We start from the raw sequence: 21,219 nt of genomic DNA, 5'->3' as shown, positions 1-21,219 counted from the left end.
AGGGGAAGGAGAGCTAGGCTTCTCCCTCAAGGGGAACTAATACTAAGATGACTACATTGACAGGAAATGATGGGAGACATCCAAGACCGTTTTCTGTGATTGAGGGTAATTTGGCTAACAGAAAGAGTGCAGTCTCAGGTCCGTCTTTCCAACATCAGGTCGTTTAAGGTCAAAGAATAGAAAGACAATGCACTCACAGTATATGTGCACTCCACTGCAACATGATAACTGCGGGAGAAAACACCCGAAATTCTGCTTTGTGCTTCGCACTGAGTTGTTTTAGGAAAGTCCAATATTGCCGTTTACTTCGTGCATCGCAAACTCTACCTTTAAAGTTAATTTGCACTTGAGCTGAAATCCAGTGTTGACCATGAATGCAAACCTTAAGGAAATTGTGAGGCACATTATGAGCAGCACAGTGCTGCAACAATGCTTTGAAATAATCCCGGCCAAAATCTCACAACCAGAGACCAAAAGTCAATGTCAAGAAGAACAGCATTATTTTAGAATAACTTTTATTCAACATCCACAAGATCCATTTACAATGATGAGAAAGAGATGAAGTATATCTACCTTACACACACATATATATACACAGCCCCCTTCACATTTCCTTTACATATTGGGCTCAGAAGAGGGCACGTGGGCCTAAAACAGCTGACGAGGGCAAATCTGGCACACTTTGGGTACATAAATGAAAACTACATAAAGTGAATGCAGATGAATTACTTCACATTCAGAGAGTCAACCATAGCAGTTCCACAATTCACTGAGGCATCATAAAGTGGTCAGAACACTTACAGCCATTCTGTATTTACATTCTAGATGTATAAAGTTTTTATCTTTTTCTTTTTTAAAGGGACAATCTGCAGTTGCATCAGAACCCAAAACATAAGCGGGTTTAACTCCAATGTTTGTAACCAAAGTAAATGTAAACAAACACTATGGGCTCATAACATTGTTTAAACTAGAATGTTGATAAAATGGGATGGTCAGTCCTTGCATCCATAGCTCTATGAATTGGAGCAGTTACACTTCGGCCCCATCCCTCAGCTTTTTACTAAAACAGGGGCAGGGAGTATGCTTTGTTATCGTTTCAACTGCCGATTGTCACTTTAATGATAACACCTACCACAAAACATATGGATTTTTAATACCACTAATATTCTGCTGAGAGAAAAGACTATAGGTCTAGTAGGATAAGATCTGCAACTAGTGGTGTAGTGGAGGGTGAACGCAGTTTAGGCACCTTTTTTATTTTTGCCAAGCATATACCCACCTTTTGCGGAAGAATGCATTGAAAGTATAGGGAGCTTCACTTTACTCACTGCGATCAGTTTGCCCACCACTACATCATTGTCTGTGACCAAAAGCAACCATTTATTTTCCCTCATAACTTTGATAACATATCAAATGCATGAGGCTTCCATGCCCAAAACTGCTACAGAAAAACCATTGTGCGATGAAGCTGGGAAAGAACTACATCCGTTTGGCCTCTCTTGCTGAGGACTAATTCAGCACTTTCTTGATTGAAACAACTTACACTTTTAAAGGGGGCGAACTTACAATCTCAGACTGCAAGTTGGGGGGGGCATAAGGGCAATATCTCTCAAATAAATGGCAACAAATGGTGGGCATTTTGAGTTTAGGGTGTTAAAAATAATCTATCGACAGGCTTTTATCTCTGTTGACCAAGTTCCCATAAGGGAATGCCTGCCCAACAATGTCTGAGGTGTCAAAACCAAGAGGGATAACATAAAATGTGATTGTTGACTAAAACACAAATTCAGTGTGTAATTTACATTGAGAAAGAGAAAATACTACAAAGGCCTCCACTCCATTGCACATCTTCATATAATACATATCATTTGTCCAACAAGGTTTGGGTCAATTCCATTTTAATTCAAGAAGTACACTGAAATCCTAATTCTCGTCAATGCTTTTCATTGAGGACAAAACATGGAATTAGAATTTGGTTAGCTTTCTGAATTAACTAGAATTTAAATGGAATTAAACCCAACCCTGATGTCTAACTGTCTCTGACTCAGCCACAGAGTCATCTAGGGTCCAGGGACTTGCCCTCCAGGACCAGCTTGATCTCTTTGGCATCCAGCGTTTCGTACGTCAGCAGAGCCTCAGCCAGCGTCTTGTGCTCGTCACTGTATGTCTTCAAGAGGTTTTTGGCTCGCTCATACGAGTCCTGAATAAGATAGAGAATGATCATTGAATGTGACAGAAAATCTGAACAGCCTATAAAACATCAATTTTCAAAAGAAAGAGTGAATATTGAAAACAACTCTTCAGAATGTGGAATGATTATTGGTTGGTAAATACGATCCTTCACTAAATAGGATTTAAAATGTGGTCTTACATGAGTAGTGGGAGGTTGGGGATGCTTACCTTGAGCAGGACCCTCACTTCCTTTTCGATGGCAGCCTGAGTCTCAGGGCTCTGTTTAGTCAGGTCAGCATAGGTCATGACACCAAGCTGAAACAATGGAGTTTAGTCCCAGGTTCGTGGCAAAATAATAATCATAAACGAACATCCTTGACTTTCTTGCACTTGTCTTTTCTGATAGCATCTTTATTGGGGGAAAATGGACTTACTTTGACATGTGGTTGTCTCACTTAGCGGCCTTTAGATGAATGCACTAACTGTAAGTAGCTCTGGATAAGAGCGTCCACAAAATGACTAAAAAGTAAAAACGAACACTTATGCAACAGCTACTCCGTTATGAACAGTGGATAAACAGCGGAGGGCGGCGTGGGTTGCCAGGTCTGTGGCACAGTAAATAAATCCCTCATTTAATGGTTGGCAGAGAAGGTTAAGTATATGATTGGAACAAAAGAGTTAGACGGCTGGAGGAGTGATATCAATGACCCGCGAAGATTTAGGCTATCGACAAAAAACAAGTCCGTCCCGCTCACGAAATTGATCCCCCTTATGTGCTTCAAAATTTAAATTTGAACCAAGAATTGGGCTGTTTGAGCTGCACATAACCTCAGTAGACCTATGGACTGTGGATACGAGGTGGGTAGTAGATTAAATCTCTCCGTTTTGAGTCGGAACACAGGGCTGAGGAAAGGATTAGGACAAAAGTCTGGAATGTGTGGGCACATACACACCAGCCACATCGCTGAGACCCCTCCAATCATGTGCAAAGCCTGAGAATGGCATTCCTGCACAAAGGCAAATGCTACCTTCTTGGTTTACAGATATGGGCCTTAGGTGAATTGTTGAAAAAGCCTTGTGACACGATATTAAATGCATTATCTAATATGCAGACTACCAGAATAGTTATGAACGATTTGTGTCTTCAATAAATGTCATCAATCCACCATTTTATGCACATGAGGTATAATCCCTTACCTTGTCACTCATTCCAAACCTGGTCACCATCATCTTGGCTATTTTAGTTGCCCCGTCGAAGTCACTTGATGCTCCTGAAAAACAGAGCCACCACAATACAAGAGTAAGGATGAGATAGCACCTTTTTTTTATTTTTTATGGTTGAATCATAGAAATATCGATCATGCAAAAGGTATTTTCATAGCAGACTTAGCAATACATTTAAGAACTGCTCTATACTGTAGTTCAGTTGGTAGAGTATAGCAGTTGCAATGCCAGGATAGTGGGTTCAATTCCCAGGACCATCTGTACGTAAAATGTATGCTCGCATGAATTTAAGTAACTTTGGAACAAAGCACCTACTAAATGGCATATATTAAAGCCTAACCAAACTAGGCTTTTCCTCACCGGTTGTGATGTAATCGTCGCCGAAGATGAGTTCCTCGGCCACGCGGCCGCCCATGCTGACGTCCATCTGGGCCAGGAGCTGAGCACGTGTCTCACTCCATTGGTCATTCTCTGGGAGCATGGACACCTGAACAGACGGATGACAAATTAGTTTGAGAGAAACCATCCATCTTAGGTAAACCATTGCTTAATCGTACTTCTCTGTTCCTCCTGAATTGTTTTAAGGCAGGCCCGGACACCCCCTGGAGCTACAAACAGTTCTGCCAAAATTGAAATATTTAACAGAAGCAAACTTATTTGAGTAAGTCCAGGGCAACCGCGGTAAGAGGGGGGCTAAGTCAGTGGTTTCCAAACTGTGCCCCCCACCCATAAATGTATTTTTTTTTAAAGGGAACTCCGTCCAGCTTTAAACTTACTCTTAACAGTTGTAATAGTAGAATGCACAAGGTGCAATTTCAAAATTGGGTAGTGCATCATCAGTTCCTCTTGTCGTGTTAGTCACTACATACCTTAGAAAGCTATTTATAAACGTGTTTATAACTACGCAGCTTTAAACCTGCAAAATACTCTCCACCAACAAGAGGGGTGTGAAAAGCGTGTCATGAACAGCGATTGTGCCCATAGAAACATTCATGGCGTGGGATGTTAATCAATGCTGGAAGGGGGGACCCAAGTAAAAAGGTTTGGGGAGCGGCTGAGCTAAGTAACAGTAGAGGGACAATGCACCTATTCTACAAGGTATTTTCCTTTATAATGGAGCTCATTCTGAGATCCCTGTATATAAAAATATGGCGTAGCAATTCGAAACACGTATGAAATTTAACAAATTAACAATCAACATTCTTCTAATGATCTTACATGCATGCTGGTTGTTATTTTGTCAATGGCATCGCTAATCAGAGAAGTCATGTCAATGCAGGTGCAAACATTTCATGAAGACATACCAGTGCTTCAAACACTTTTGGCCAATCAAAATGCAATGCCCAGTCCTACTCACATGTCCGAGAGTGGGTCCACGGGGCATGATGGTGGCCTTGTTAATGGGCATGGCATCTTTTGTGTAATACGCCACAATGGCGTGGCCTGACTCATGGTAGGCTGTGATTTGCTTGTTCTTCTTATCGATTTCCACACTCTTGCGCTCAGGACCTTCAGTATACAGAGAAAGGAATTTAGTCCATCATTAATAGTTCAAGAGTCCACCTTTTATTAAGTCAAACACTCAACATCACTCACATTACTGAGGTGCAAGTTTACTCCAGCATGCTTAACTAAATTCCAACCAGAGAGATAAGACTGCTCCTAATCCTAACAACAAGCATTACAGTTACCAAACTGTAGGTCCTATAAAAGTATGGAACAAACTGAAGCAAAGCCCACCTATCCCTCAGAAAATATCTGTCCTAGAGAACGAGGGGGATCCTGACCGGACGTTCATTGACCTGACATTCTTACTGTCTAGATTAGAATGTCTCTAACGTTAAGCGCTCTCACATGGCAGGGTGTGTGTGTTTCTGAATCTGTATTTCTGTGAGTGTGTGACTACGTGCATGTGTGACTACCCACCCATGAGGATCTTGTCCTTGGAGAACTCCAGTTCCTTCATGGTGACCAGGTCCAGGCCATCCACCGCTGCTTTCAGGGCCGCCTGGTTCACGAGGTTCTCCAGCTCCGCCCCAGTGAACCCCACCGTCCCCCTGGCAATGATTTCTGCATTCACGTCTGAATGAACAGAGACAAAAGGAGGCTAATGTCAGTCCAAAACAGTGGGCTCTTTCATGCAGGAATTCAGGGGGGCAGCCGTGACACCAAGTGATTGGAACCTCTCAATGAGGTTGCTAGGTTTACCATGGCTAAAATACATGAGTCAGTTGATATACTGTCTAAGCCAGGGGTTTCAAACCTCTCCTCTGGGAACCCCAGCCACTCCATGTATTTGAACTATTCCACAGCTAGCATACCTGATTGAACTTGTCAACTAATCATCAAGCCCTTCACTAGGTGAGCTAGTTCAGGGCTACAACTAAATTGTCAAACATCTGGGGATCCCCGAAGAGAGGTTTGAAAACCGCTAGTCTAAGCAACCGATTTGAAACCTACTGGGATCCACTTTGATCTTCTGAAGGTACCAGTTGAGGATCTCCGTGCGTCCTTTCACGTCGGGCCGAGGGACCGTCACCTGCATGTCAAACCTCCCCGGTCTTATCAGCGCACTAACAAAAACAGGAGTAATGGGTTAATGATTCCATTGCTGACAGGTTGTATACATTTAGAACAAGGCAACTGCTCCAATCTCAAGTGTGTCAATGACAAACGCATTCTACAATCAAATGAAAAGCTTCTCTGTCAATGGGGCAAGCTTAAGAAATCTATTCAATCTGTAAAGCTGAAGGGTTACAGATTCCCCTCTATAAATTTACAGTAAATTTTCGATTGAGCCGACATGCAACCTTAACCGTGAATGCAGTCTCTGCTAAAGCGGGAATATTGTCTTTAAAATGTCAATCACACTCTAGAACTGAACTTCAGCAATGCGGATTGAATAGAGCCCTAGGAGCTGCTCTATTTTCAACTCCATTCAAAATGGGTTTGTTCCATTTACACCGCTTTTTTCCGGTCCCATGACCAGCTCTCAAGGAGAGAACTTTGAGGAGGATCATGGCCAAAGGCAGCATCTGATCTCTGGGCACATGGGAAGTGTAGTTCCCACTGTGCAATTTGCTTCAGTTAAAGGGGAAAACAGTAGTTGCTACATCCATTTTCGGACACATTAATTTAACGTATCCACTGATTTTTGAAGAATATAACTTATGCCGCTTAGTTCAACTGTTGTACCCCATCAGAAAGCAAAATATAAGCTTGCTGGGGAGAACGCTTTGTTATCGTTTCAACTGCTGATTGCCGCTTTAAAGAGATACTTCAGGACTTTGCCAATGAAGCCCTTTATCTACTTCCCCAGAGTTTGGTGAAATCGTGGATACCATTTTGATGTCTCACCGTGCACTTTGAAGGAAGTTGCTAGCTAGTTTTAGCGCAATTCCTAACTAGCATTAGCACAATGACCGGAAGTCTATAGTAACTGTTAGCATTGGCTCGCAAAACTACCTCCAACTTCCTTCAGACTGGATGCAGACATAAAAATGGTATCCATGAGTTCATCTGACTGGGGAAGTAGATAAAGGGCTTGATTACCAAAACCCCGAAGTATCCCTTTAAGCACCAGCCTTATTCCCATGTGACCCACATTTCATGTGTGGTTTTGCATCTCTGAGCTGCTGAAATCCAGCAGTGTAAAAGCGACCCGTTGAACCATTAAGACTTGGCGGCCAGCCAGTCAGCCAGCCAGATCCTGACAAAGGGACCAAGTCGACTGGCTGGTGAAAAGCCCATAGAAACACCAGTTACTACACACTGTAAACATACTTATCCAAAGCCTCTGCAAAGTTTGTAGCGCCAATAACGATGACCCCTTCATTTGGTTTGAACCTGTAAAATATCAACACATTGAATAACGACAATGCAAGCCTTGTGATTAGCAACAGGGAAACTTAAGTCTAGCTTAATTTATCAAATTCGCAGATGCAACATATATATTCTGAATTTTTCTTACCCATCCATCTCTGCCAGTAGCTGGTTGATGGTCTGTCTGGAGTAGGGGTGCATTGGTGACTCAATCCGCTTTCCCCCCACACTGTCAAGCTCATCAATGAAGATAACACAAGGTGCATTGGCTTTTGCCTCTTCTGCAGACCAAACAGAGGGAAAGAGATTTAGGAGGTGTCTTGATAGCTTCCTTTGCTCAATTCTTCTCATTCGTGGACACTGATCAGAAAGGACTTGATAGGTGAAAGTCATGTGGTAGAAACCTCTCAAGTCCTTTCACCAATCAGCTATCATCAAGAGTGACAGGGTGTAGGATGGTCAGTCAGTGAATTGACACAGCTTTTCATCTTTCCTGTGACTTACTGAAGAGGTTCCTGATGCGGCTAGCTCCAACACCAACAAACATTTCGTCAAATTCAGATCCCGAGGCATAGAAGAAGGGGACGTCGGCCTCCCCGGCTACAGCCCGAGCCAGGAGTGTCTTCCCTGTGCCCGGGGGGCCGATCAGGAGGATGCCTGACAGAACGAGAGGCCACAAATGAGCGCAACATGGATACATTGAAGGAATGAAGCAATGGGTAAAGGGAAGACCCCTACAGATACCGACAGATCGGGGTGCAAGAAATAAGTAGAAGGAAAGAAGCTTGTGTGAGCTGGATTCTGTTTCTGTAGCGTGAGCAGCTTGATGTACAAGTACACCCCCTGGACAGGACGCTAGTCTATCGCAAGGCCTTACCCTAAAACAGATCTCCTTAATGCGGAGTGCCAAACAGAGACGCACCAGGTCCCATTTTTATTGTCTTTGGTAAGAGCTGCTGTCTTTGTTTTGTTCTTGGCCTCAGCCGGGGATCGAACTCCCAACATTACAATCTTACAGCAGACACTAATCTCAAGGCAATGGCATATTCTAAACATTTACAGAAAGACAGACCAACAGACTACCTTTAGGCAGCTTCCCTCCCAGCACAGTGAACTTCTGGGGGTTCCTGAGGAACTCCACCACGTCCTGCAGTTCGTTCTTGGCCTCCTCCGCCCCCTTGACGTGCTCAAACGTTACACTCTTCACCTGGACTGGGTCCACTTGCGAGTCCAGGCCTGATGTGGTGCGGAACCTCACTGTACAGGACAGACCCACAGCAACTCAGTCAGACCAATTACAACACCTGGGAATCTCTATTCATCATGGAAACTATGCTAGACTATAATTTGCCATGACTTATTGTTTTTGCTCATACCACTTTCATCTTCCATACAAATGAATTGAAATAACCATTTACTATTCAATCATTCATTGTTTAATGACCAAAGGTTACATTTCTGCTAAATAGTCCAGCTAATTCCAGACAGCTGACTGATAATTAAAAATATATTTTTCAGCATGATGAGGCAAACAGCAGCACTTACAACTATTGCTCTTGATGAAGAAGCACAACACAAAAATCACAATAGGGTGATTCATGCAAGCGTAGGAATTGAATTGAAAACAAACCAGCATCAGAAAAGGAGCCTTTACCCGAGAGAAACGGGGTTCTTGACAGGCCGTAGATTCCCACGAGGAGGAGGACCAATAGAATCAGCCTGGTCCTCCTTAGTGAGTCTGTCAATGGAAGATAGAAATATATAAATGGGACACTTCCAAGTGATATAGTTCAACTCCGCAGTGCCACCTTGTGATCACTTCGTGGAACTGCTAGTAGTGACCATGGGCTTAGTGCTTCACTGTAACTGGCAGTCATGATTGACAAATCTGCTAGGAGCAAAGGTATGGTTCAAATTAGCTGTCTACACTTTAAAATATTTCTCAATGATGACTAACATTTCCTTTAAAAAGGGTCAATCTACATCACATGTTTTACTTTGAAAATAATCATATTTACCTATTAATTCTTGAAGAATTTTAACTTACAAATGCCTCATGAGCTTAGTTCAACTGCCGTACGCCATCAAAACGCAAAATATAAGATTGTTTACAAACAATAATTGTAAAAAATGTATAGCCTCAAAACATAGTCAAAACAATAATGTTGATGTCATGGATGGTCAATCATTGCATCTTTAGTCTATGAATTTGAGTGGTTACATTTCTCCAGCCCCATCCCTCAGCTGTTTACCAAAAACAGTGGCGGGGTATCTGCTTTGTTATTGTTTCAACTTTGCCCCTTTTATAAAAAATAAATAAAAATTTAAAAAAAAACTTCCTGTTAGTCACTCTAGGAAGGGCATAATGCTGAGAGACTAAGAAGTAAATGTATTTGTGTGATGTATGAAGAGAGTTGTGCGACATGCCTTGTGTCCTCTGAGTGAAGGCCTGGGACTTCATGAAACCCTCTGTGAAGCCAGACTTGAAAGCATCTTGTTGGTCACCTGGCAGGTTCTTCAACTTTACCACTTGGTCTAGACTCTCTGCTTCTGGGGCCTTGTCTGGTCTCAGGAGGAGACCCTGTGACAGTGTGTGCGTGTTGTGAGAGAGTGGGAAAGAGAGCATAATGTATGCATGTCAGCAGGTTAGTATGCGAGAGAAAAAGAGGGTTGGGGGGGGGGTTGAATATGAAACAATGGGATTAATGGTCACAAGACATAAAAATGGGTCTTTCCACGTGAGGGAGCGCAGTTAAAAAATTAAATAGAAAGTGAAAAATTGTCCACTACACCATAAAGAACAAGGACAACTGCCACAGAGAGAGTGGGTTTTGCCTATGAAACTAACTCTAAAACGGTGTTAGAATTTTATAACATATCCCAGTAAAGTCCATCTTCACTTTGCAGGGAAACAAACATTTAGTGTGTTCGGTAAAATTGAAGACAACCGAACAGATACAGTGGGTTCATGCCAAACTCTGTCCAAGAGGGCATTTGGAGAGTGGGATGTGTGACTTATGTAGTGTAACACTGGCTGACCTTCATGAAGGTTGTGGTGTACCCCTCTGGTTCCGCCGGCCCCACGTAACCAGACTGCACACGTCTGCTCTTCCTCAGAGTCTTGAAGCCTCGGTTCTGGACCCTTACTGAGTGAGAGAGACCAAACAAAATTAATTTCACTATGGTGTGTCACAGGGGGGGAAATATCACTTTTTGAGGGGGGGGGGGGATTTCACTTCAGGACCAATGGAATGCTATAAAATGTGGAAATTACCCCCACCCAAGACACCCAGCATTGCAAAACAAACAACGCGAGGTAGGTCAGGATCATGGAATGTGGTTTGTCCCAGAACATCTAGTGCAGAGCCCTGTGTTTTGCGCAAATAAAGTGGTAATCCTAACTGGCCTAAAACAGGGAATTTTTACTAGGATTAAAATGTCAGGAATTGTGAAAAACTGAGTTTACATGTAGTAGGCTAAGGTGTATGTAAAATTCCAACTTCTACTGTATGTATGTAAAAATATATGTTGGATTAGAAATTAAGATAATTACATTGATGGAAGCACCAACCTGCTATATTAAAGCTGATCCACCCCTTAAAATATATATATTTTTTAAAAACGGTTAACACTACTACATGCCATATTATTTAAGTGTTAACGTGATGCAGCCTAGACTCCCAGTGCAGACTAGTGGAGTAGGCACTAGACAACGACCTATAATCAGCTAAGCCGATATTGGCCTTTTCTAGTCCCTCCACATAGGAAAACTGCTGCTATGCCAGCCGCCACTGTACAATGTGGAGGAATGTCTAGCTGGGAAAATCAGCAGCAAGCTAGCTCATTCTTCAACAGAAAGGTACAGTATTGAGAAAGAAATTAATTTACACCGTGACCAATTTGTTGTAAATATTAGTTTAGTTTCATTCACTAATAATGCTTGCAATAAGCTAGCTAAGCAGATAACTATGTCACCTGTTAGCAAAAATTACCTTTCATCTGTGGTTTTAGCTAGCTAGCTATATTAGCTACTATGCTAGCTAGCCAAGATATCAGATGGTGTTGCCATCTGACTTGCGGTGTAATGTTAGCTATTTGCTGGTGTGCTGATCTGAACTAGAGGTCGACCGATTAATCGGAATGGCCAATTAATTAGGGCCGATTTCAAGTTTTCATAACAATCGATTTCCGATTATTTTTTTAATTCAATGTTTTTACTTTTTTTGTATACCTTTTATTTAACTAGGCAAATCAGTTAAGAACACATTCTTATTTCCAATGACTGCCTAGGAACTGTGGGTTAACTGCCTTGTTCAGGGGCAGAACGACATATTTTCACCTTGTCAGCTCAGGGGTTCCAATCTTGCAACCGCACAGTTAACTAGTCCAACGCTCTAACCATTGCACTCCACGAGTAATCTGCCTGTTACGCGAATGCAGTAGAAGCCAAGGTAAATTGCTAGCTAGCATTAAACTTATCTTATAAAAAACAATCAATCATAATCACTAGTTATAACTACTAATCCAGTTTAGCAGGCAATATTAACCAGGTGAAATTGTGTAATTTCTCTTGCGTTCATTGCACGCAGAGTCATGGTATATGCAAGTTTGGGCTGCCTGGCTCATTCCGAACTAATTTGCCAGAATTTTACATAATTATGACATACATTGAAGGTTGTGCAATGTAACAAGAATATTTAGACTTAGGGATGCCACCCGTTAGATAAAATACCGCACGGTTCCGTATTTCACTGAAATAATAAACGTTTTGTTTTCGAAACGATAGTTTCCGGATTTTATCATATTAATGACCAAAGGCTCGTATTTCTCTGTGTTATTATGTTATAATTAAGTCTGATTTGATAGAGCAGTCTGAGCAGCAGCAGGCCCGTAATGATTCATTCAAACAGCACTTTCGTGCGTTTTGCCAGCAGCTCTTCGCAAGCACAGCGCTGTTTATGACTTCAAGCCTATCAGCTTAATGACTGGTGTAACCAATGTTAAATGGCTAGCTAGTTAGCTGGGTGTGCGCTAATACTGTTTCAAACGTCACTCGCTTTTAGATTTGGAGTAGTTATTCCCCTTGCGCTGCAAGGGCCGAGGCTTTTGTGGAGCGATGCTTCGAGTGTGGCTGTTGTCGATGTGTTCCTGGTTCGAGGCCAGGTAGGGGCGAGGAGGGGGACCGGAAGCTATACTGTTACACTGGCAATACTATAGTGCCTATAAGAACATCCAATAGTCAAAGATATATGAAATACAAATGGTAGAGAGAGACATAGTCCTATAAGTACTATATTAACTACAACCTAAAACCTCTTACCTTGGAATATTGAAGTCTCATGTTAAAAGGAACCACCAACTTTCATATGTTCTCATGTTCTGAGCAAGGAACTTAAACGTTAGCATTTTTACATGGCACCATATTGCACCTTTACTTCTCCAACACTTTGTTTTTGCATTATTTAAACCAAATTCAACATGTTTCATTATTTATTTGAGGCTAAATTGATTTTATTGATGTATTATATTAAGTTAAAATAAGTGTTCATTCAGTATTATTGTAATTGTCACCTGTAAGAAGGTCTATGCCGTCTTAATTTACACAGTTTATCAAGAGATTTACCATTCAAATAACAATGACGTATACTGAACAGAAATATAAACGCAACTTGTAAAGTGTTGTACTCAAGTTCATGAGCTGAAATAAAATATCCCAGAAATGTTCCATATGCACAAAAAGTTTATTTCTCTAAAATGTTGTGCACAAATGTATTTACATCCCTGTTAGTGAGCCTCTCTCCTTTTCCAAGAATCCAGCCACCTGTCAAGTGTGGCATATCAAGAAGCTGATTAAACAGCATGAAATAAAAAGCCACTAAAATGTGTAGTTTTGTCACAACACAAGGCCACAGATGTCTCAGGTTTGCGGGAGCGTGCAATTGGCATGCTGACTGCAGGAACGTCCAAGAACTATTGCCAGATAATTTTATGTTAATTTCTCTACCATAAGCTGCCTCCAATGTTATTTTAGCACGTTCAACCAGCCTCAGACCATGTCTAATGACACCAGCCCAGGACCTCCACAGCTTCTTCACCTGCGGTGAAACTGAAGAGTATTTCTATCTGTAATAAAAGCCTTTTTGTGGGGGAAAACTCATTCTGATTGGCTGGGCCTGGCTCCCAGTGGGTGGGCCTATGTCCTACCATGCCCACCCATGGCTGCACCCCTTGCCCAGTCATGTAAAATCCATAGATTAGGGCCTAATTTATTTATTTCAATTGCCCAATTCCTCCTATGAACTAAATCAGTAAAATATTTAAAATGTGTGCATTTTGCTTATATATTTTTATTCAGTATTGTTAGATTGGTAAAAACTAAGTCAAATGTATAGTTTGATTTGAAAATTCCCATGAGGGTTGCTGGGTCCATTCCACAGATGAGGACCCCAGTTATGGTTCCTTACCAGGCCAGTACTGGAGCTCTGAACAGACGACTTGTAGAGGACTCTGGTTTGGTCTGTGGAACATAGGCAATCCAAAAACACCCAACTTTGTGTTTGACAACCCTATGGAAATGAATACAAAAAGGTCAACATAAGATTACCACAAATACACAAGTGTTAAAGACTGCTTGTGATAATATTACTGCAAATATACCACCATTCCTGATACACAAAGGAAACTGTTGAGAGTGAAAACACAGCAGTGTTGCAGTCCTTGACACAAACTGCTATGCCTGGCACCTACTACCACGTTCAAAGGCACTTACATTTTTGTCCTGCCCATTCACCCTCTGAATGGCACACACATAATCCATGTCTCAATTGTCTCAGGGTTTAACAATCCTTCTTTAATCTGATTATCTACACTGATTGGATTTAACAAGTGACATCAATAAGGGATCATAGCTTTCACCTGGTCAGTTGTCATGGAAAGAGCAGGTGTTCTTAATCTTTTGTATACTCAGTGTACACCCAACCACAAACCTCCTCACCATGTTTGTTGTGGAAGAAAGATTCTGCGGAGACATGGGACGTCCTCCATCTTGAGGTGGCTGGGCCGTCCTCCGAGCCCAGTGAGGGCAGTAACCTGTTCAGCAGCTCATCCAACTGTCCCACCCTCAGGTCTGATAGACCCAGGTCCCTCAGGTTCACAGCGGGCTGTGGGGACAGGAAGTCAGTGTGAAGTACACAACTGTAATAATGACCTAGCGTTAGCTAGCCTGGTCCCTGATCTGTTACTGGTGTGTGCATAGCCAACTCACAACCACAGGGGTTGACTTTTGCAACCCGTTCCCTCATTTAATAGTAATTGGAATTTAAAGGGAGTGGTCAAAGGTAGCACCATTTGGTAGATAATTTGGTTTGATGGCAATCCAGTACAGTATGATAGAATATAGTAAAAAGATGGCTATAGAATAAAGTTATGAGATCAAGGCTAAGTTGAACCCTTTGAACTGAAATGGGGCTACTTGACCAATGTCCTAAGAGGCTGAAATAGCACGTATGTTGGCACTCATCCAAGTGAAACACAAGATAGTACTCAATGCTGGGGACCTATGTTATGTATAAGCCCTTGATCATGACTCAGTTTCATTACATTACACATAAGAGTCATTGGACAAAGGCACTTTCTGTACAGGGGAGTTTTGTTAAGAGCCCCAATGCTCAATTTGAACATTAACACGTGTCGCTTTCGGAATGGTTTTGGAAGCATATATCAGCGAGAAATCATACATTTAAATTGATACACCTTGATAGGGTTAGTGTTCCGACACTGCCATAATCTCCATGTTACAGCGCTTGTTTATTGAAAACAGACAAGACCTGTGCTAATTAGTCATCTAGCATGCTCCGAACACCTGTGTGTAAGCATAACACGGGCAGTGTAGCAGAAATGTAGTTGTCAGATGGAGGCACCCATAGCTGTATGGATCTGTGCAAAACTGCTACAGTAAGGGTATATTTTTTATTTTAAGGATTCTTTTCTACCTGAAGAAAGATAAGGGCCATATGCTTTAAAAAGCCACATCGCAAGTGATGACTACTGACGTTTCTAAACGTTTTAACAAAGAAACGGGATTGTAGATCACGTGAGCTAGTTGTGGGCGAAGCTGATGGCTGAAACTGTAGGGAGTGGGCAGAATGCCGCCTCGAGTTTGAGAGTTAGTTACGTATATGTTGTTCCATGCTATTAATATACAAGGTCGTTGTCTAGCAGTGATGTGGGAGTGCTAAGATGTGCTGCTGCATTTGTAAGGGACTTTCCTCAGGCCGAGTTACAACAGATAATGAAAGTTCTCTTGTACGAGCCCAAACATCTGCAAATATGTTTGACTCCAGTGGCCATGATGATCTGTAGCCAAATGACGAGGAAAAATAACACGAACACATTGGAGTGCTGTGAGTGAGATATCTGCAATGATGCTGTAACTTATCCCCGGTGGCCAAGTATCATGATATTGATACGTTTCGTGAAAGTCACACATTATATCTTTAACCTCAACATAGACACGCGTTCACTTGCGGAGCTACGCCAAGCCCGTAAGATCTGGTGGCACTATACACACACCATGGGCGTATTCATTACCCATTCTGTTGCAAAACGTTTTTTATTTCTTTTAAAGGAAGCAAACAGAACAAAAAATGGGGAGGAACCTACCTGAATTTGTCCCATAGAAACTGTTTTTTAGACTAATGATTACATCCCAGGAGTAAAAAAACGAAAAACCTTTTATGCATGTTACACGTTAGTCAGTCCAAAGTCAAACTGGGGCTCCTGAGGATAGTGTATGGGGTTTGGGCTAGTTGTGTAGCTAAGCTGCTTTCATGCAAGCTACAGCGCGAAGGTTGACACAGCTTGTTTAAATTGAGAGGCTTCTCCAGTCAGAGGGAGAACTGCAACAGTGTTTCACCAGAAATAGGCAGAGGGTATAACAAGAGGAATCCCTTATAACTGTTTACCACCTACGATTGCCACGAAGTAGGCTTATTTTATGGGCAAGACTAAGGGGACTTTTCTAACCAGCATCCTATTGATAGCCTGACTAGCCAAAATCTATGACTGACCCTTACCTTATGCTTAACCAAACCCCTAACCTTAATCCTAACCTAATTTTAATTGGAAAATAAAATATTGCAGACCTGCCAACCCTGTCCAACTTTTTAGAGTACCAGATGCACGCGGCAAATTGGAGATTCAACTCGCGCGCTCATGCACGCACTGTTTGTGAGTCTGAATGCAATTATAGAAATGCACCAAATCAAGTCCATAAAAGGTTGGAATACTTTGACGGCATTCCATTTACACATATGGTAAAAGTCACTAACAACAATCTAATTAGAAACACAGAAAGGGCCTTTATTCTTGGAGTTTATTAAAACATTTATTAAACAAATAATAAATGGGGCGGCAGGTAGCCTAGTGGTTAGAGCGTTGAGCAGGTAACCGAAAGGTTTCTAGATCGAATCCCCGAGCTGAAAAGATAAAAATCTGTCCTTCCGCCCCTAAACAAGGCAGTTAACCCACTTAACTGCCTTGTTCTTAACTGACTTGCCTAGTTAAATAACAATGAAAAAAAATAAAACAAGGTATTTGTTTAGGTACAAAATGTACAAACGTCTTATCCACAATAAAAAACAAAATGTCTCTGATATGATAAGAACAAATGTTTGAAGCAGAGCATCAGTATCAAATAAACATGCTATCCATAATACGAACGAAAAAGCTATGATAGGAAGCAGTGGGTGAGAACAAATCTTCTGGAGACCTTCAAAATGTTCAGGAAATCATTTCCTAAACAGATTTGCCTGGTAGCTAGCAGATTTAACCTTACGCAGCAGGTCATCTGGGTAGACTTCTCTGTGACAAACAGTTCCTCTGACAGCTTTACGGACTGGCTGCAATAACAAGGACTTGCTAAATTATCTGCTCATTTTGTTATTGCATGGGACCAATTCTTACTTGTTTTTCATGAGCATATGTGCTTAGACAAACCTCTCAAACAGTGCCAATCACTAAGGCCAGCTCACAAGTATTGTTTTTTTAGACACAGATCCGAATCAACACAAAGCAAAACCATTTTGAAAACAAAAACAAATGGTCGCATCGACAGACTGCAAACTGGCTACACAAAGCGTAAGTAGGCTACCGCAAAGCGAATCTGAACGCTGTTCGCTAGAAGAGACACAGGGTAGCTATGTTGAATAATGATGTATTAATCTCCCATGTCCATTTACACAAACTCCGTACATGTCTGTGCAGCTCGAGAATTGGGATGCTAGATTTAATCAGGGGATACATTTTTTTATTAAAATGTAAAAAATATGTATATTTAAAAAAACAGGCCCGTTTCATTTCTGCGTACTTTTAACTCGGATCTCGTACATGGACAGAGAATTGCGTAGTTGGTACGCAAAATGCGTGCATGTTGGCAGGTCCGGAAGTCAGCCAAGTCCCCTTAGTTTACCTCTGTGAGCAGCGGGTCCTGCTCTGGTGTGACATCTTTTTGCAGACCCTGGACAGAAGCTGTTGCCTTGGAGCTGGCTGAATTCTTCAGGGAATGAAGGGCATTGATGAGTTGGCCAATGAGTTGACTTGTTACCTAGGAGACAGACCAGAGAGATGGAGACATTGGAAATTCATGAGACATACATGACTTGTGTTGGCATATTGTTCTGATAAACAACAGTACTGGTGTGGATAACTGTCAAGTTGTAGGCTATGCATCTACATACTACTAGTCAGTAGCATCCCTTTAACGTTAACCAACTGACCTGTTTTGACATCTGGGGATATTCATTTATACTATGTTAAACATTCTCTACATTCTCATGCAATTGACAGAGTGGTCGGTTATGACATCAGTATTGTCATTCACAGGAAGGTGCAAAGCAAGCTATGCTGTTACCGCAATAAATGGTTTACGCCATTGATTGATATTATACTATGGTATAACCAAATAACGTTTGTCAGCTAGTTGGCTAACTAGTTAACCTAACGTATATTACAAGCTAACGTTAGTTAACTAAATACAGTAGCTTAAAATAAACTAGCTAACGTTAGCTAGCTGGCCAATTTAACTTCGTCGTTACTAGACTCACTACGCTAATTGGTAACTACGTTAACTGGCTAGTTGGCTAGCTACGAAGTGCTGAAGTTGGTGGCTAACTAGATAACCGTCTGGTGCGGTGGACCAGCTGGTGACAGCTAGCTAATGCTAACTTGTACCTCATTGTTAGCATTATAGCCTGGTCCACCATGCTAGCTAGCTAAATAAGCTTGATAAGATAACTAGACATTTAGACTTACGGCTAGCTAACTTAAATTGATCACTTTAACAGCTAACTGCATGTGTTGTCGCTTATATCTAGATCATTTAGTTAGCTGCTAGCACTTTCAAGCAGCTAGCTAACGTAGCTAGGTTATATCAGTCAGCTAACTTTAACAGTAGCTAACTATGATAGCTAATCACTGTGAGTGTCAACTGCTTTACCTGTGGCTGGAACGTCGTCGAGAAAGAAAACATTATCACAGCAACTTGAGGGTTGGTATGTGAAGACAGACCCTCAATGTTACTGAATATACCAACTCCTCCTGGGCACTGTCCTTTTTTTCTCTCCTGTGACTCAACTAGGTACTTTCTGATGAAAATGGCTTCTCAAAGGTCAACAACGTTAAGTGACGCACGTCTGTAAGAAATTACTACCGGTTGGAACCAACGATGTATATAAACCTTGGATAGCGTTTGCCACCGGTGGAATAAACAAACATACAATCAATAATACAGTAGAAAAATCTATATACAGCATGTGCAAATGAGGTAGGATAAGAGAGGTAAGGCAATAAATAGGCCATGGTGGCGAAGTAATTACAATATAGCAATTAAACACTGGAATGGTAGGATGTGCAGAAGATGCATGTGCAAGTAGAGGTTCTGGGGTGCAAAGGAGCAAGATAAATAAATACAGTATGGGGATGAGATAGAATGAATGTGCTATGTACAGGTGCAGGGATCTGTGAGCTGCTCTGACAGCTGGTGCTTAAAGCTAGTGAGGGAGGTAAGAGTCTCCAGCTTCAGAGATGTTTTAATTGAATTTAGCTTGCATAATATAATTAAAAGGTATGTATTAAGGTGTTTGTAATAGAATAACCTGGCAGACAATAATACATGCATTTCTATACCTTCCCCCCAAAGAATTACAACAGTGGGGGAGTGCCAATATGGATATCTAAATCATTGTTGGAACGTGATTATGTCATGGTTATGCAGCATTCAAAACAACTGGGAACTTGAAAAAATACGAGGTCAAATCATGACGTCAGTGATCTTCAGGTGGGAAAGTCGGAGCTCTAGAAAGACGTCCGAGTTCAAATCGAGTTCCCAGTTGTTTTGAACGTACTGAAGTCGGATGTCGGAGATTTCCGAGGTCCCAGTTGTACTGAACTCGATGGAAACATTAAATGCCGGTACAATTGTATAAATGCCGACAGACAACTTGTTTGATCGACATGGTGGGATATTTATGTGGTCGGAAAATGAATTATGCGAGAAATGGCAGTGGAAAAGCCTTTATGCCCAAATATTGATATAACAACCATCATATCGAAGTTAAACGTATTTGCTTACTTGCTCAAGGCCCCCAAAGGATACTACCAGCTGCGACTGCATGTGCGGGTATGGATGTGGGTATTGCAGACCCCTATAAAGTTACCCATCCCTTTGTCTAGAGGGTGTTTTTCATGTGTTAACATCATGCAGGAGAAAGGCAGCCATGAGGATAACCAGAACAGACAGACAGAGAGAGAGAGAGAGGCCACACACAAACAGGTAAGATAGTGAAAAGTGCCTCTCCAGGCTCATAGAGTTGATGGTCTGAGTTGATGGTCTGTCATAGTGTGACTCAATTGCAATTATCAAATCAAATCGCATTTTATTTGTCACATGGGGGAGCCTTTTGGACCTAGACTCTCGCTCAGTTCCCATTTGCCCAGTTCCCACTTGCCGTGTGGTAGCAAAAAGTCTACAAAAAAGTAATATATGATCTCTGATGAAATGATATCAGTTTAAGTCTAGAGGGTGTATTGTATGTGTTAACTTCATGCAGGAGAGAGGCAGCCATGAGGATATTTTATTTTGCATAATTTTGTAGAGTGGAGATTGATTTTTTTGTTTTTATTACAATCGTTTTTAACTGTGTATGTTGCTGGTTATTATTACACTATAATAACTGTAGTATACCTTGAACAAATCATGTTGTTTCAAACCATACAGTGTGTAGAGCAGTAATAGTAACAACCTGACATAGGGGAAGTGAGAAAAATAGTACAAAATGGTTGTTTAATTGAATATATCCACATTAACAGTCACACTGGTATTCAGTATTGTATGAATGGCCATGGCCCTACAACTGATTGGCCCATTTGTCTTTTCTCAAAAGTCACTAGAAATTAGCATTCAAAAAATGAAAGCAAAATGCCTCTGGCTACTTCTCCAATGTTTCTCTTTTTATTTTTTTTGCTAATAATGGAGAAGGTGCATAAAAATTGAGGAATTCAGATATGACATCATTGTTTGAGCACTATCCACAGACTTTTAAAACTATGGTTCAATGTGGCTATAAATCAGAACAATCTACTTTTTAATGTTTTCTAATTGCCGATGTCTTGGAGCAAGAATTGCGTGCTATTGTCAATACAAAAAATTGTGGTGGAAAGCACTGTACAATACAACTTATTAAATAAGGTACAGGCCACCATCTTTATGCACCTTGGGCAATGTCAGCAACATTGTTGGCAACATTCATATTTTTTTATTTTATTTTAATTTTTATTAACAACAAATCAATACATAAAGCACATGAGGGAACACAAGCATACATAGATTACAAACAATGGACAATCGCGCTAGGGGGTACAATATCACATTACAATTACACAAGGACCTTAAGGGACATGCATATACTTACAATTCTAACAGCTTTTTTGTTAGTAGAGCATTTA

The 21,219-nt window shown here is 41.3% G+C and overlaps 1 protein-coding gene across 2 annotated transcripts; it reads right to left on the bottom strand.

Annotated features, from left to right (window-relative positions):
• Positions 1 to 1,150: 1,150 nt before the first annotated feature.
• On the bottom strand, positions 1,151 to 18,915 carry LOC109899387 (ATP-dependent zinc metalloprotease YME1L1). Of its 2 annotated transcripts, none has more exons than XM_020494578.2 (18): positions 18,713 to 18,915; positions 17,687 to 17,821; positions 14,213 to 14,378; positions 13,683 to 13,784; positions 10,258 to 10,364; positions 9,646 to 9,799; positions 8,849 to 8,956; positions 8,302 to 8,475; positions 7,723 to 7,875; positions 7,367 to 7,499; positions 7,180 to 7,242; positions 5,857 to 5,969; positions 5,323 to 5,478; positions 4,754 to 4,905; positions 3,757 to 3,883; positions 3,370 to 3,443; positions 2,401 to 2,487; positions 1,151 to 2,200 (listed from the first exon to the last, which is right to left on the bottom strand). In XM_020494578.2, the coding sequence occupies exons 1-18, from the start codon at positions 18,743 to 18,745 to the stop codon at positions 2,057 to 2,059; spliced, it is 2,181 nt and encodes a 726-aa protein (XP_020350167.1). In that variant the 5' UTR covers positions 18,746 to 18,915; the 3' UTR covers positions 1,151 to 2,056. The 2 variants fall into 2 exon arrangements, with proteins under 2 accessions (XP_020350167.1, XP_020350168.1); XM_020494579.2 differs by having other exon boundaries at positions 8,873 to 8,956; positions 18,713 to 18,899.
• Between the last annotated feature and the right edge of the window lie 2,304 nt (positions 18,916 to 21,219).

Source organism: Oncorhynchus kisutch, linkage group LG11 (assembly GCF_002021735.2).
Source record: "Oncorhynchus kisutch isolate 150728-3 linkage group LG11, Okis_V2, whole genome shotgun sequence".
NCBI classification, from domain to species: Eukaryota; Metazoa; Chordata; class Actinopteri; order Salmoniformes; family Salmonidae; genus Oncorhynchus; species Oncorhynchus kisutch.
This window is presented reverse-complemented; position numbering and strand designations above follow the sequence as displayed.

Bases quoted from the DNA above. Each gene is read 5' to 3' on its own strand.
- LOC109899387 (XM_020494578.2), bottom strand. From the start codon at position 18,745: ATGTTTTCTTTCTCGACGACGTTCCAGCCACAG. The intron at 4,906-5,322 runs GTGGGTAGTCAC...TGTATACTGAAG, and splicing joins CAAGGACAAGATCCTCATGG to GTCCTGAGCGCAAGAGTGTG. The intron at 2,488-3,369 runs GTAAGGGATTAT...CCATTGTTTCAG, and splicing joins GGTTTGGAATGAGTGACAAG to CTTGGTGTCATGACCTATGC.